Genomic DNA, 15,945 nt, shown 5'->3' with positions numbered 1-15,945 from the left:
ATACTTACATGGAACAGCCCAATTCTACATGTGGAAGAAAGATTTTCTACCGACATACACCAGCAGGGGATGCAACTTGGGCTCAGGCTACTCCTTGATGGAGGTTGCAAGCACCACAACAAACAAGTCCGCTGGTGACGCCATGAGGTTCTGCATCGTACAAACCATCATCCACGCCGGACCATTCTTCTCCCTTTCACAAGGTTTTTGGGGTCTTCGAAGAAACAACCAGTGTGTGTATGTTACGAAACAGCACATGCTTCGGCCTCGAGCGCGATTGCTTCAACTCAAAGCTTACCAGGAGCAATAGACGAATGTCCCCCTCACGGCTGTGGTGTGTGCGAGTATTAACGGTCAAGGCATGCAGAGATAAGCCATTGCTGACACAATGGTAGCAACGAGACCGACCAACAAACAGTGACTGGCATGCTGGGATCGCACAAAAGCAATGCAGCTCACTCTAACAAGGGAAAGCGATGGGTTCTCCTTACCGGTACCGCCAGGCGTGTCGCTCGTCGGAGGGGCCGAGAACCAGGATTTGGTGCCTTTTCCTTGCCTAGGGAGCGACATTGTTATTCAAGGAAATATACGAGTGCTCTTCCTGCAAGGGTTTTCATCTTGTGGCTCCCGTTTGGAGCCTTGACACGCTTCGAGCTCAAGCCGATCAACGACAACACCCCGGGGTAGTGTGGCCACCTAGGTACGTCTACTATACGGCGGTGGCTCTCGAGCAAATCAAGACACTTTGTTTGGCGTGTGGCGGTCCAAAGCAATCAAACAATGTCTCTGAGCTATTGCGCAGATTCCACTCATTTGTGACGGAATTTGTCCTTTAGCAAATGGGCGCTGCTTCTGCCAGATGAGCCGCCATGCTGTGTCACAACAGGCTGACATAGTGCATGGTGGCAGATGCACGAGAGGAGCATTCAAGGCTGCGGTAGCCGGGGGGTTTGTCTTTCACGTCGAGTTGAGATGAATGCCGCATCAAAGTGTGGTAGGATGGCCTCGGACCTCTATGGGACAACTGCAAGCCTCACCTGTCATTCCCTGACGAGCCCACATCTGTCTCCATCTTGTTGGTCGCCGCCTCGCGGTGACGAGCCTGGCGGCGATGCTTTGTCACGTTTGCCGGTTCCTGGGGGCTGAATCATGTGCTACCCCAGGTTTGTGATGGGTTCCATTGACCAGACCATTGGATCTCAGATTGTGATGTGCTCATATCACATGTAGTCCGCTAACACCGATACTCCTGCAGCAGAAGAAGCGCTGTGGCGCCTCGAGCACGAATCCCGCTTCTAGGCTCAAGACAGAGGTGCCATCGGCTGATGCTTGTTTTGCCGTCAGTTTGACGCGAATGAACGGGTTGGGGCTTTGAATCTACTCAAAGTAGCGGTAGTTGCGGCGGGCACTCTGTTGCTGATACTGTCGAGGAATTGGGCCAAGCGATGTGCCCCTTTGCCCGGACTTGCAAGCATTTGAATCCCACACTCCGGGGGTGATGACCGCGGCCAAACGGGGCCCTTGACCTGCGGCTTTTAGAGCCTCCAAACTTGGACCCGACACACGCCACCTTCGCCTCGTCGAGCCATATAGCGCGCTCAACCAGCCCCGCGACTGAGGCAGAGAGTCGATTGAGTGGGCATAGCCATAAATCAACCAAGGCGATACAACTTACCGATCAGCGGCAGCATGTTGTCGGCTGCGGTGCTGCTGGGCGGCCTGTCGAGCCTGGCGCTGGCGCAGTTCCCGCCAAAGCCAGAGGGCGTCACCGTGCTCAGGTCCAAGTTCCACGAGAATGTCACCATTTCCTTCAAGGAGGTGCGTTATCAAGTTCTGCCTCTCAATGTTAGTGCTGCTCGTGGCTGACTGACTTGAACGACCCAGCCGGGCATTTGCGAGACCACTCCAGGCGTCAAATCGTATGCCGGCCACGTCCATCTTCCTCCGCGGCTGCTTGAAGATACGAACGGCGAGCCCCAAAACTATCCCGTCAACACGTAGGTGCATCTATCCCCCTCTTGCATTTGCAACCAAGATAGTCACCGTGTCTCACTGTCATGCCCAGGTTCTTTTGGTTCTTTGAAGCCCGCGAGAACCCTTCCACCGCTCCCCTCGCCATCTGGCTCAATGGAGGGCCAGGGTCCTCGTCCATGCTGGGCCTGCTGATGGAAAACGGCCCGTGCTTTGTGAATGAAGATTCCAAATCGACGGAGCTAAATCCATGGAGCTGGAACAACAAGGTCAACATGCTGTACATTGACGAGCCCAATCAGGTGGGCTTTTCCTACGACACGCCCACCAACTGCACGGCCAACCTCTCTCACGACGGCTTCAGCCTCGAGCCCGCCGACTTCTCTGCCCAGCTGCCCGACCTCAACCTGACCTCCATGCTTGGCACCTTTAGCAGCCAGAAGCCGACGCACACGACCAACAGCACCGCCCAGGCTGCCCACGCCTTGTGGCACTTTGCCCAGGCCTGGTTCTCCGAGTTTCCTCATTACAAGCCCAGTGACGATCGCATCAGCATCTGGGCCGAGAGCTATGGAGGCCACTACGGCCCAGGATTTATGCGATTCTTTCAAGAGCAAAACGAGAAGATCGCCGACGGCACAATTGAGGACGAGCACGCCCACTACCTTCACCTGGATACCCTCGGCATCGTCAATGGTTGGCTTGACTCTCTCATCCAGGAGGAGGCGTACATTGACTTTCCGTACAACAATGTGAGTATAGATGATGCAGGTACAAGGACAGTGGGAAATAGATTGCTGATGGCCTAGTTTGATTCATCAGACGTATGGAATTCAAGTCTTTAACCAGTCCATCTATGAGGAGCTGAAGCACAACTTCACAAAGCCCAAGGGCTGCAGAGACCAGATCGAAAGATGCCAAAAGAGCCTCAGCCTTTTCGACGTGGCCACCGTCAATGCTCAGAGGGTGAACTTTGTTGACCTCTGCGAGATGGAGAGTTGGTGCATGTCGCCGGCCGTCAGCACGTACTTCACCCTCAACAGCGGTTGGTTCGACATCAGCCATCCTATCCGGGATCCCTTCCCGCCGAGCCATGCGCACGGCTACCTGACCGAAGAGAGCGTTCTGGGTGCCATTGGATCGCCGGTCAACTTCACCGCCACCTCGGCTGCCGTGAGCAGCAACTTTGCCAGCTCCTACGACGAGTTCCACGACGGATTCATTGACGCAGTGGGCTATCTGCTGGACCACGGCGTCAAAGTCCACATGATGTATGGCGACCTCGACTATGCCTGCAACTGGGTCGGCGGCGAAAGGGCCTCGCTGGCGGTGCCTTATTCGCACGCCGAAGACTTTGCCCGCGCAGGTTACGAACCGCTGTCCACAGAAAGGGGCATCGCTGGCTTGACCCGGCAGTATGGCAACTATAGCTTCTCCAGAGTTTTCAAGGCGGGCCACATGGTCCCGTCGTACCAGCCGGAAGCTGCCTACGAGATATTCATGCGCGCCACGTTCAATCGCGATATCCCAACGGGACTGCGGCCGGTCACGGACGACCTGTCGACCGATGGGCCCAGCGACACTTGGGACATCAGGCACAAGCCGCCCGCGGCACCCGCGCCCAGATGCTACATTCTGTCTCCCCAGACCTGTGTGCCTGAACTGTGGGAGAAGGTGGTCGCCGGCACCGCTTTAGTCAGGGATTGGTTTGTGGACGGAGAGGCCGAGGAGGAATTGTTTCCAGATGAGCTGTAGTAGACGTGCCATGTCAAGCGGTATGTTTTTTCTTTCCATGCTTTTTTGCCAGGTGTTTGAGAAGTGTTATCCTACGCATGAGACAATACAATAGATGTTGATACTCCGATGTTTTACGACCTTTGAACGCCCTGGCAGCAGAGCACTCCCTCGACGAAGAGCAAGGAAAGAGGCACAGACAGGAAACGCCCAGAACCAGCATTGGCCCCAGCACTCCCGCGTCTGGCTAGGGCTGTGGTATATTCTCGATGTGTTCCAACACGTTTGCGGTTCCATACAAGCGCAAGCAAGGAGACAAGGGGTTAATGGCTTGGCCAAGCTCGCCGCGTGCATGCAGGGAGTGTTGGGAGATTTGACCCTGAGAAGCAAGGGAGGCAATCAATTGCTCTACGGTGTAGGATGGAACACGAGACATCGAAACCAGGACTGAACACGACCACTGTTTTTCTGGTCTGGAAGAGATCAACAGAGGCTGGCCAGCGTGATTGTTCGAGTGTGCAGAGCACAAAGACATTATATCCATTAATGCGGTATGAAAAAAAAGGGTGTATATCGAAGTGAAGCCATTTGATCCCTCCCTCCCTACTCCTCATCTCCTCCACTCCCGGTCCGTCATTGACCCAAAAAAGCCAGCACATAACTATTGACACATTACTTAACAAGATAGGAAGTTGCATGTACAAAGCCTATCGAGTGATTTGACCCGGCGTTCGACCAGGGTGTAAGGACATGGTGAACTGTTTAGAAAGCGGGAGGAATGGGGTCGGTGCAGAGAACAGCTTGGCCGGCCTGGACGAAGGGAATCAATTAGTATTGCGATTTGAATGCACATGCTTGGAAGGGTGACTTACGACGGGGACGGCGCAGCACTTGGGCTGGCGGCCGACGGAGGCGCAGACGCTGCCGAAGGACTTGCAGCTGGTGGGCTTTGAGGGGGCTGTTTTGAATGAACTGTGTTAACGAGTTGTTGTCTTTGATAACTCGGAAGGGGGAGGGGCGTAGTACTCACGAGTAACGCAGTCGAGGTCGGCAATGCCGAGGACGTCGACGTCACAGCACTGGGGGTTGGTGTAGAGGAGGCCCTCGGGGCAGAAGGCGTTGGCGCGGCGGATGACGCCGTGGACGTCGGAGGAGGGGGCCGCGAGGGCGGTGGTGAAGAGGAGGGCGGCGACGGCGACGAACTGCATTTTGGATGGTGGTGGTGCAACGAGAGAGTTACTTGGAATTTTGAAAGGAGTGAATTGGAAGTGGGTGAAATGAAGATGAAAGAGTGTGTTGGAAGTGAGTGAGTGAATGAGGAGAATGAAGAGGTTGGGGGGGGGCAGAAGGGGAGGAGGGACATGCTATTTATCTCTGTCTGGGTTGATCGGAAGGAGGGATATGGGGAGGGAAAGGCTGGTCGATAGGGTACAACTAGTATTACTGTCCAGGAAATTGGCTGTGTATCTCGAGATGCGAGGCCATGGAGTTGTTTTCGTTCTCCCTGCATGAAAGGGGCGGGTTGAGAAGGCAATAGTTTGGAGCTACTTGATACTAGGTACTCGTCTCCCTCTGTTGAACGGCTTGGTAGTAGTTAACTTTAGAAGGGAACCGAGGGAAGAAGAGATAGTAGTACTAGTAGAGTAATATTGTCTTGAAGTCATTTTGGATGACTCTCCGGCTGTTTGGAAAGACAATGGGGTTGTCAAGATAGGCGGTTGAGGGAGCGAGACATTTTGGTGCTGTTGCCCTTGTTTGTGGTGGTGAGGTGAGGCTAAACGTGTTAGTGTAAGTGTAAGTGCTGAGGTTGGTTGCCCTTGCATGGTTTGCCTTTTCATTGCTTGAATTATTCGTTGCCATTGTCATGATTATTCCTACTTGTCATCTTGAAGATACAATCAATGAGAATGCTTTCAGACGGGGAGAAGGCTGCAGAGGTAGGGAAAAAGGATGGCGGTGGTCGGGATGCCTCACGTTTGGAAATTTACATGTGCCACAAGGCCATGCATGTCTCACCTTTTTTTTTTTCTCTCCTGTTTTTCTTTTGCGACCCTGGCGCGGATCAGGTTCCGGGGTGAGGGTGAGGGAGACGGGAAGGGTTCTATTGATGTAGGGTTTAATTTGACTGGTGCGCTTGGACGGTGTATGAAGGGTTTGTCTTTGTTTTTTTGTTTCTATCGGATGCGGAGCGCGGATGGAGGTTGTGCTGTTTGGCTGGGGCTTGTGTAAGTGACTGTGGGAGGCAGGATTTGGTGGGATAATAGGCGATGCTGTGTGCTTGCAGTGAAGACAGTGAAGAAGATGAGTTTATCGAGCAATGAAAACTGGATCCGTCGAACTGTTTACGTAGATGGATGTCAAGAGCAGATGACTGCGTGGAAGGCTGACGTCGGAGTTTTACTTGGTAGTCATCAGATCTTAGGGCTCGGTGAACAGAAGACGAAAGGAGGATGCTTTGATGTAAGAGTAACTGTCACAGCACAATTGCATGCATGGTCAAATCCGCCTTTTGTTTATGCTTTCTACTTCAATCACGGTATCTACTGCTGCAATCATCAACTGCACATATGCAGGGGCCGGTTCACGCTGATGAGAGCCAGAGTCTAGACCTCAGCCGCACATGCAAGCCCCTGTCTCGCAGCTCTTGGGCGACGCCGCTCCTGCATGAGAGATGTGCCGTGGGTGTCCCTTGCTTACTTGCACAGGCAGAACAGCAGGACGGACATGTGAAGAGGGCATATGGGGTTTGACCGGTTGTACATGGTACTCATGCTTGTTGGCTGATGACTTCAGACGCCCTCTTCATGTATTAACGTGAGACTGGAAGACTGCTCAAACGGTGCTGTATACTACTTACAAGCCGTACGATGACAGCAATGGCTTGCTTAAAGCGCGTCCATACTTGTACTTGCTTGGGATCGAGATGAATGGCAGATGCCGGTGGTGACTTGCTGCTGTTTGTTGGCTGGCCGCGTTGCGTCCGCGTCTCTTGGCGTGCGATTTGATCACCGCCTATTCATGCAAGGTTCGAGAGTGTCAGTTTCCATCTTGACGGGCTGTGTGTGCTATTGTGATAAGCCAGAGTACCACTAGGTAGGTAGGTAGGTAGTGATATGACATGCAGTAGTGTATCAGCGTCTATATTTGGAGCTTGACTCATACAGTATCAATACTCCCAGTCGGTAGCAAGAGGCTTCATTGGAAGTTCTTGAGGTGAGAGACAGCCAAGGAAAGTACCTCGGGTACCTAAGTGCCTTATCGGGCATGTAAGACAAGGTGACCTGATGGCTGTTGCTCCATCGTTGGCAGGAGCGGTGGCAAACAAGAACAAGACAGGGAAGGCGCGTTGCTCTCCAGTATCTTGCCTTACATGTACCCATACCTCCGTGCAGTCTCCCTGTTTCTCAGGCATCAACTTCCGTCTCCTCATCTCCTTATCTCCACCACCATCATCATCATCATCATCATCACAAGTTCAGCTCAGGTCCCTCGTCTTGCCCCCGACGTCTATCCCCCTGCTCAGCATCGCTTGCATCAGTAAGATACTCGGCATACCATCCCAGACGCACTCCAGCTGCTCCTGACATGGACACCCCCTTCCCCATCGCTGTATCATCACTGAATCCGGACACGGCGCCGCGCAGGTCCATCTACCATGAGGCGCCGTATGTGATGCGCGAGATCTAGAGGCTCGTCATCCCCGAGTGCCGCCCTGGCGTGCAAATCTTCACGCTCGAGCCGCCGCCGCCTTGGTACCAAGACGATCCTCGGCGCAGGCCGTACATCCCGAGATGGCAGACGCTCCAGGCTCCGCGCGTCTCGCCCAAGGACGCTGCCTTTGGCTGGTACTTTCGGGCTGCTCACACCGTTCCCCCCTCGTGGGACGCCAACAACCCGTCGACGTACCTCGTCGCCAGCGGCTTGTGGACCGCCTGCAAACAGTCGCGCCAGGTGATGCAGGAGGCGTACGAGACGGCGACTTGGGATCAGTACCGGCGCTTGTTCCCAGACCACGTCAAGTTCTCGCCAGACGCGGAGCGGGACGAGCTCGAGCGCATGCCGGCGACGCTCTACGTCCGGGACCGGGGACAGGACCGCTACTTTACCGTCTTCCCAAACGACGACCTCTTCTACTTCCAGTCGATGGACCTTTCCTTCTGCCCCTGGACCTTTCCCACGCCCATTGGCTTGCCCATCAAGCTGCGAAACATTGCGCTGCAGCTGAACCCGGCGTGGGCAGACGGCTTGCTGCCAGCAGCGCGATCAGCGCACGAGGACAACGGAATCCCCCGTGCCGTGCGATACTTTGCCCGGCTGGCAACCCTGGTGGCGCCGGACGGCTTCATCTGGTTCATCGACTACAGGCTCCAGCGGCGGCCGTATGTGCCCACCCGCGCCGAGCGAGACTCGGACGCGTCGCGGCACGCCTTTTACGGCAGCGACCGCCGCTACGTCGAGGTCATGGGCATCGTGCCGCCGGCCTTTGACCAGTATCACGTACCGAACCCGACGCTGCTCCCCATGCTTGACCCTCCGCCGTTGTCGCCCTTTACTCCCGGTCTTGGACAGAATTGGAGATGGGTCGAGGATTTGCGCAAAGGAGAGGGGCTGAAGCTCAGCGGCGCCCAGTTTATCCAGTCCATTCAGAAGTTTCTCAAGTAGGCGACCGAGATTCAGCCTGAAGGCACCCGCATCCTCGACGGCACCGAGGGCGACCGCTTCGGCGTGCTGGCATGTGAATTTTATTGAGCCGTGGCTGTTGGCTTCATGAATGGCTTGGCTACCTCTGGCAATAATGTGATTTCTCTGCATTATCCCTCTCAGGCTTCTCAGGTATACATAGACACACACACGCCCAGATATACAACAGGAAATGTTTGGCTTAGAAGATGACGTTCTCGAACTCCATGAGCTCAATCAGCTCATCATACGACTTCTGCCGGAGCTCCAAGTCCAAATGTCCCATTTGCGGTAGGGCCTGAAGCGGTACGCTTTTGCCGTTGGTGAGTTTTAGTCTCTCACGTTTTCACAGGAATTGAAGACGGATATCAATTCAGCTTCAAGTCTTAGAGCAAAAGAAAGATGTAGTCAAGGAGAAGAATGGCTTTCATCACTAGTAGTAGGGTAGCCAGCTGGAGGTCTGAATGAGGTCGGGGGACATCTAGTGCTGGGCCCACCTTCTGTAAGAGGCAAGTGTTGAGGTGGAGCAGCTGAATGCCCGGGAAAAAAGAGTCATATACTAAATTAGTTTTGTAGTAAGCACACAACAAGGCAAGGTGCCAGAGTGGTTAATGGGTATGACTCGAAATCATATGGCTTCGGCCGCACAGGTTCGAATCCTGTTCTTGTCGCGTTTCTTTTTTTGTTCTTTTCTACCTGTTATACTTGATTTTTTTTTTGCTCTTTTCAATTCTTCCTCTCCGTATTCCTTTTTATCTATGTCGGGATGTGATTGTCTCGGCCCTTTCTCGCTACGAAATAGAGCCGTTACGTTGCCGCTCTACGGCAGACCTGAACACATTGTCTCTCCCGCAATGACCTTGGCCGTCACATCCAATTGACATTGCCATACCCCAAAGTCGCACCTCTCAGCATCCTCCGTGTGCAGATCAATTAGCTGCACCATCCTCTGGACGCTCCTATTCACCACATTGTCCACCGAAGTCTCCCCAAGTGTAAAACGCCGGCACGGGAGGAAAGGCGACGGCACCCGCTCGCGTCACGCCGAGCATGTTGCGCAGGTGAATCTTGCTCAGGGGCGTCTCCCGCGTCACAAGCACCAGCCGGCGGCGCTCTTTGAGACACACGTCGGCCGCTCGCGTGATGAGGTTGCCGCATAGGCCCGTCAGGATAGCCGCCAATGTCCTCATACGACAATCATGCCGTCGACGCGGAACGAGCCGCCGGCGATGGGAGCTTCCGTGCGGTCAATGTCGTAGACGTGATGTGCGTAGAAATGTAGCTGTTTTGGGTCCCTGCCGTCGGCCTCGGGGTTGATTATGGTTTTTGGCCTGTTTTGCTCATGACGAGGTGCGTCTCGACATTGAGCTTGCCCAGGGTCATGAGCAGCTTGATGCCCAGGATGGCGCCCGTGGCGCCTGTCATGGCGACGATTGATGTGCTTGGAGCGAGGCGGAAATTGATGTGCATCATCTGACGTTGTGGGTGATGGAGCCATGACTTGACGGTTGTTGAGGTGAGATTAGTTGAGCGGCAGATGCATATTGTTGTTGTAGGCCATAAGAGGTGCTAGTGGTTTCATGAGGCACCACCTTTGCACTTTGCGCAGCCTTATATCAATCTCCGCCTTTGACAGTTTGACGACATTCCCAGTCATCGAAGCATCCTGTTTTCGTCGGTTTCAGGCGAGCGAATCGTCGCAAGTGTGGATAAACGGACGAGGGCATCATCGCATGAGTGACTGGTGAAAGCTTGAGTGAATGGAGGAGCGCTGCATAAGTCGAGAGTTGATCGAGCTGGGCAAATGATTGCAGCTCTCCGAGGTGCCGAGCCGCCGAGATGAATATAAGCCGTAGCTTGAACCCTGGTCACGAACCGAACAGTCGCGAAACGATGGGATTGCAACTTCGGAGGCCAATTTCACTCAGTGGTTCGATAATGCTGGTTCAGACCTCGTCAATTGCCTCATACGGCGCTGCATCACCATCAGCTTCGTCCTGCAACAAGCCGCGCTATCGCACTCACCTTTCATAATTGAGTCAAGGTACATCAACGGCGACAGTCCCGACATCTCCCAGGGGTCCAAGGAGCCGTCCGTTAGCATACTGAAATACACACTTAGCGAGAATCACTAATTTGCAGCCCGGGAAAATGAAGACGTACCCGTCACCCAGCAAGGCGGTAAAGTTATAGCCCATGACGCCCTCCATCATCGGGTCTACCGCAGCTGCCTCTTGCATCCTCGGTAAGGCCTCATTCTGCTGGACCGGATCCTCCGCGTGCTGCCGCTCAGGAGATGACGGTGGGCTGGTATCAAAAGCGGGAGCCTTTTGCAAGGCGGTCTGCAGAGCTACCAGAGCTCTCGTGTGATTCATTGACAGCCAGTGATTGGTGCCAGACGCATCAACCATCATGCCCGTCTCGTCGTCCGCCTGTGCTGCCCGTGAAAAGATTTCAATCACCCGCTGCAGCACGTCTCGGCTTTCTTGGTCGCATCGCGTTTCCTCCCACAGGCAAAGGAGTATGGTGGCACTCAGGACTGCGTGGATCATGGACCATGTGCGAATCGGGATGTTGCTGAGGGCCTGGAACTCGATGAAAGCCTTTGCTGTATCCATCAAGCCTTTCTTGGCCCGAGACTTGAGAAGCCGAACCACATCAGCTTGGTCATTGCCCGTGGCAGAAGACGTCGTCAGCACGGGCCGGCACAAGAACGAGGCTACCCAAGACAGCTGAACCTGGACGGTGAGGGCCTCGTAGCGCTGCTGGATGTTTGAAGACTTCTCTCGGCCCTGCAAATATGGCAAAGCTCGCGATAAGTATCCATCGAGCTCCGCCAACAGCTTCATCGATGATTCACAGCTTGGCTGTTCCAGCTCCAGGATGCCAGTGCACACAGAGACCATGCCGTACAGCGTCTCTGCAAAGTTCAGTGGGCGGTTAGGGTTGGCAAGGATCTTTCTGGTGGCAAGCGACTGCCTCGAGGCAATGTGCGGTCGGCCGTGGCACAGGCTGAGCAAGCAGTCCTGCCTGCAGATGGTATCCCTTTGAAGACAATGTGAGTCAGTTGCTGGCCAAATGATGTTACAGAATGAGACCTACCAGAGAGCCCGCTTCCTCCTGGCCCCGTCTTCCGACTGCTCAGACACACTCTGAAGGTGCAAGCCCAGTGCCTGCGCTACCCGGACTGTGGTGCCCATCATCACCCAGGCGCCATCTGACTGCCCAACATCTTGAAGTACGGTTCCGATGATGAGGAGGGTCTGGACAGCGTCAAGGGATGGGTGCAGAACGTAGTTGGCCAGACATAGAGCGTCAAACGCGCGTTGTACTGAAGATGACATGGGTAAGCTTTATCATGTAGAAGTCGCACATATAGAAGTAAGCCTCATTCTCCAACTCACAAAAGTCAAGGGAATGCTCAGCACGCTTCCTCGGAGACTGCATCACCGAGTAATGAGCACTGGTGGCAAGAGCTGCCAGCAACAGAGCAATTCGTGATATCCAGGCTTTGGAGACCCATTTTGGTGACACCACATCAGGGCTACGAAGCTCGCCAGCGTCCTGGGCGGACAGATAGTCGCAAAAGACGGACTCCAAGTCATCAGGGTCCAGCAAGACGGGGTTAAGGGGGTATATCGTGGCGCCATGGGATGGAAAGTACCTGACAATAATGCTGAGATAAGGAATTATCAGGCATTTAGAGTATCAAGACATACCTTAACACTTCTTGCCTCTGGGGGATGAGCTTCAACAACGCCGCCCACCTCTCCTGCAGCGTCTTGAGCTTCATAAAGGGATAAAACTCCAAGGTGTTGTGCAGGCCCAGAACCGGACCGGCCTTGCGCCTCATCTCCACGGCGGGTGAATCGGCCGAGCCGTGCAACATGGTGAGCACGGAGCTGCCGCCCTGGTAGAGCTCCTTTCGGACGGGAGGCCAGTCTGCCGCCTCTGTGTCTTGCCGCCGTAAGAGAGTCGAGTGTGACGTCTGTGGGCTTACGAGAGAAGAAGGAGATGCCACGGTGTTTTCGTTGGGAGTGACAGATGACTCGGACTCAGGGCCATTGGCACCAGCTCCCGCACCACGGGTATGTCGTCGTCGAGGCCGACATGACGACCCAAGCCTCGGCTCTTGCTCCGAGCCTCCTCCTGACGGCTCTCCCCTCCGAACAGCCCGTTGAGGCGCCGCACCCGCAGCAGGCCCCCCGGCACGCCTCCCGCGCCTCTTTTCCGGATTGACGCCCACGTCGTACGAGCAAATCTCTGGATGCCCTCGCTTCTGGCACGTCTGGCAGGGATGCTCATGATCGCACTTGACCTTGCGCTGGCGACATGGGTAGCAGGACCGAGCCTGCGAGAGGCGGCGGAGACGGAGCACGCGGTCGATTTCGACTTGCCGCGGAGATGGTTCGGGGGGCTGCTGACGCTGGAGGTTCATTGCGATAACAGTCAAGACCCAAAATGACGTTGAGGGTTGGGCATGAGATAAGGAGGGGAGTTCCGAGATTCCGAGATTGTCGAGGTGAAGTGAGTAATACTGCCGTTGAGAGAGGGCGTGGCGGTAAGTCGGACCCTCGGAGCATTTTATCCGCCGCTCGGCGCTGAAGCAGGCTCAGCCTTCGACATCATCTTGAGCATCTAGATAAGCGTCGTGATGGTCTTCTTGCGAGCTGTAGTTAGATTGAAAATGATTATAGCTCTGCATCAGCCAACAAGGTATCCTTCCGCGAGAGTGAGATGCCATCCATGCCTACTGGTGGTTGAACTACCAGGTGAGTCTGTAAGGGACTTGGCTAACCACCGTCCTGGGTTCAGGTATGTCTAGAGAGTAAAAAGCTGGTCTTTATATGCTAATTTTCCTGCGATAAAAGTATATAACGTGACTGGAAGTATATGAAGACAGGAGCAGAAGAAGAAGCATTGTTTTCTACTCTACACAGCGCTCAGTAGTAGAAGAGATTAGGTGGTTTGACCAAGGTTGCTAGGTAGTAGCCACCTCCCTCATGTTGCTTCTCCCCCCTTTCTCTATCCCTCTGCTCCGTACACACCCAGATGTCAATGCTCCCATCACGACATCACTCACCGATGCCTTTATGCCCAATCGAAGACACATGCAATGATTCTCTGACTGAGCATTGCGTAAATACAATTCTGTACATCTGCTTTTGTTCTCATCAGCGCTCACCCATCCATCATCAACGCCCCGTGCCCAAGCCCTCACGCCACCCATTCTATCCTAGACTATCCCATATTCCTATCGCTACAGAATCTCACACCAAGCCTGCTTCACTTTTCTGCTCCTTTTCATGCATAATATGCCATCCAGGTCAGGTCCCGTGTCCCCAGCCACCCCGATGAGTTATCAGTACAAGAACAGCGCCGCCCATCACCCCTCCCCTCAACTCTAGCAGATAATTCTATCGTGTGCTCAATGCGTAGATACATACATTCGAGATAATTACAAATACAATGCCTTCATCTTCGACCTTAGTCTTCCTTTCCCGACGCCTTTTCAGCACCTTGGCCCTTGTTCGATGGCTCCGGTTTGCTTCCAGAAGCCTTCTCGGCCCTGCCCTTCTTCCACTTGGCCATCTTTTCGCCCAGGTACCGCCACGACCTCTTGAAGCCGCCCATCATCAGTCCCTTGATGCTCTGCACAGTGCTCGGCCAGTTGACAGTCTGCTTGATGACCTGCCGAGTGATCCGCCGCAGCTCCTCGGGATCATCTGCGGCGATCCGCTTCTCAAACTCTCCCGCTTGACGGCGCTTGACGGCCCCGTCTTGGTCAGAGGTGGCCGCCATCATGGCCTTGAACTCGTCCTGGGGAATGCCAAACTTCTTGCGGTATTGGAAGTAGAGCCGAGACCGGAAGCTCCCGGGCAGGCGCCTAACCATGTTTCCTCGCTTCACCAGGTCCATATCCTGCTGCAGCCTGGCGTTGGCGTCCGGGTTCAGGATCCAGTTCTCGTCGTCCAGCCGGACCGGGTCAACAAAGGCCACGTTGGGAAGCGTCCGGATCAGCGGAGCATAGAGTCGGCGGAAATGAACCATGTTGTTGGAGACAATGTTGTCCACTTTGCTCTTGTTCTCGGTGGGCAGGGCCATTCGCGGGTCGCCGAGGTAGCTGAGGCCGGCAATGGTGCTGTACAGATCGGCCTCTCTGAAGTCGGGCGGCAAGAGGAGAAGGGCTGTTCGCACGGCAGCAATGAGGTTGATCTGGTTTGCCAGGCGGACTCGCGGATGGTCCCGCAGAATCTTGACCGGTTTCTGCAGGCGCCCTGCCAAGTAGAGGTTTTCCCAGGTGGACAGGTCTTTCACCAGATTGTCGATGCTTGTAACCCCGTACTTGATCAGCATGCCGTTCATCTCGATGTAGGGGTTGAAGTAGACGCCGGCGCCCCAGTTCTGGACTCTCGAGACGAAGCCCGAGCCGAGCGACGCGATGCCCGAGTAGTGATCCCGGTGCTGCTTCATGTTGATGGAATGCCAGTGCTCCGTGTGCGTGACTCCGAAGATGAAGTCAATCATCTTGGGCGATCCCTTTTGGGCCTTGACCAGCGCCTCGGGCGGCTTGGGATGGACGGCACGGAATTCGGCTTCGCTAATGCTACGGCCGGCCTTTTCCTGGGGGAAGACGCCGGATCCGTAGGCGAAACAGTAGACAATGGGCGCATTGAACTGGCGCAACATGACGCGCAGGGCCTCCTTGAGCTCGTAGTTGATGATCATGTGCTGGTTGACGCCAAAGAGGCGATGGGGGAGCTCGTCGAAGCGCTGGATGGCGAAGTCGACGGTATCCTCCCACTCGTCGCCATACAGGTTGAACTTGCCCCCGGCGGATTCCTTGCGACGGGGGTTTGAGGGTGGTGGCGATGATGATGACGATGACGACGGCGACGATGCTGGTGTCGAGGAGGACGATGTCGCTGCGGATGATGTCGGCGTTGATGGCGATGATGCCTGATCATGGCTCTGGTTGTGTACCTGTCGGCTCTGGTGGGAAGTCGCCGGTTCGTATGGCCATCGCTGTCGAGATGAACGAGACGATGACGACGACAGTAGAGATGATGAGGAGGAGGACAATCGTTGGTAGCCGTATCGCGCTTCTGAAACGGGCGAGAGAAAGAGCGACGGTAGCCGAGGCGCAGCTGTCGCTGACAGGGAGCTTCTCGTTGCCTGTCGAGGGATTCCATGTCAGTCAAGATGTGCGCGACAAGGTACTCGCAGTGAGCTATGCTGTATCATTTACCCCGAGGCTTCTTCCAAGGGCAACCATTGCGAATGAAGACGGCGAACCGGTTCAGTCGGTCGCGGGAGCTAAGCAATTCCTCAGTAGTTCGAGTCGAAGGCAGGTTGTACCTGTTTGTTAGCAGGAGCGGGAGCAGCGGCAGAGGCCACGGGGTGACGCTCAAGCAAAGCAATCCATGTACGTGATAACGAGAGCCTGATCTATGTGCGGGATTGGGCACGATGCAAGTCCGATGGGCGTCTGATGGTGTTTCGGCTGCGTTTGGTGGGATGCAGGAGAAGCTGCACGAGAAGCTGCCCACCATCTCGTCG

At 54.8% G+C, this 15,945-nt stretch overlaps 6 protein-coding genes across 6 annotated transcripts; 2 read left to right on the top strand and 4 right to left on the bottom strand.

Moving 5' to 3' along the window:
- Nucleotides 1-1,689: 1,689 nt before the first annotated feature.
- CCMA1212_007006 (Carboxypeptidase S1-like protein) lies at nt 1,690-3,726 on the top strand (the record flags this gene model as incomplete). The annotated part of the gene is made up of 4 exons (XM_073704188.1): nt 1,690-1,818; nt 1,885-1,997; nt 2,066-2,723; nt 2,794-3,726. The coding sequence occupies 4 exons, from the start codon at nt 1,690-1,692 to the stop codon at nt 3,724-3,726; spliced, it is 1,833 nt and encodes a 610-aa protein (XP_073557623.1).
- A 741-nt stretch (nt 3,727-4,467) lies between these two features.
- On the bottom strand, nt 4,468-4,913 carry CCMA1212_007005 (Trihydrophobin; the record flags this gene model as incomplete). Its single annotated transcript, XM_073704187.1, has 3 exons — nt 4,468-4,515; nt 4,578-4,663; nt 4,736-4,913. The coding sequence occupies 3 exons, from the start codon at nt 4,911-4,913 to the stop codon at nt 4,468-4,470; spliced, it is 312 nt and encodes a 103-aa protein (XP_073557620.1).
- A 2,076-nt stretch (nt 4,914-6,989) lies between these two features.
- Nucleotides 6,990-8,367, top strand: CCMA1212_007004 (uncharacterized protein; the record flags this gene model as incomplete). Its single annotated transcript, XM_073704186.1, has 2 exons — nt 6,990-6,995; nt 7,393-8,367. 2 exons carry the CDS (start codon nt 6,990-6,992, stop codon nt 8,365-8,367), a joined length of 981 nt encoding a protein of 326 aa, XP_073557621.1.
- A 977-nt stretch (nt 8,368-9,344) lies between these two features.
- On the bottom strand, nt 9,345-9,810 carry CCMA1212_007002 (Flavin prenyltransferase PAD1; the record flags this gene model as incomplete). The annotated part of the gene is made up of 3 exons (XM_073704185.1): nt 9,345-9,497; nt 9,578-9,667; nt 9,733-9,810. The coding sequence occupies 3 exons, from the start codon at nt 9,808-9,810 to the stop codon at nt 9,345-9,347; spliced, it is 321 nt and encodes a 106-aa protein (XP_073557626.1).
- Nucleotides 9,811-10,424: 614 nt separating this feature from the next.
- Nucleotides 10,425-12,823, bottom strand: CCMA1212_007001 (uncharacterized protein; the record flags this gene model as incomplete). Its single annotated transcript, XM_073704184.1, has 4 exons — nt 10,425-11,430; nt 11,488-11,716; nt 11,790-12,061; nt 12,105-12,823. 4 exons carry the CDS (start codon nt 12,821-12,823, stop codon nt 10,425-10,427), a joined length of 2,226 nt encoding a protein of 741 aa, XP_073557624.1.
- A 1,049-nt stretch (nt 12,824-13,872) lies between these two features.
- On the bottom strand, nt 13,873-15,661 carry CCMA1212_007000 (Phosphatidate cytidylyltransferase; the record flags this gene model as incomplete). The annotated part of the gene is made up of 2 exons (XM_073704183.1): nt 13,873-15,561; nt 15,635-15,661. The coding sequence occupies 2 exons, from the start codon at nt 15,659-15,661 to the stop codon at nt 13,873-13,875; spliced, it is 1,716 nt and encodes a 571-aa protein (XP_073557625.1).
- Between the last annotated feature and the right edge of the window lie 284 nt (nt 15,662-15,945).

Source organism: Trichoderma ghanense (assembly GCF_004382785.1).
Source record: "Trichoderma ghanense strain CCMA-1212 chromosome Unknown scaffold_8, whole genome shotgun sequence".
Lineage (NCBI taxonomy): Eukaryota > Fungi > Ascomycota > Sordariomycetes > Hypocreales > Hypocreaceae > Trichoderma > Trichoderma ghanense.
This window is presented reverse-complemented; position numbering and strand designations above follow the sequence as displayed.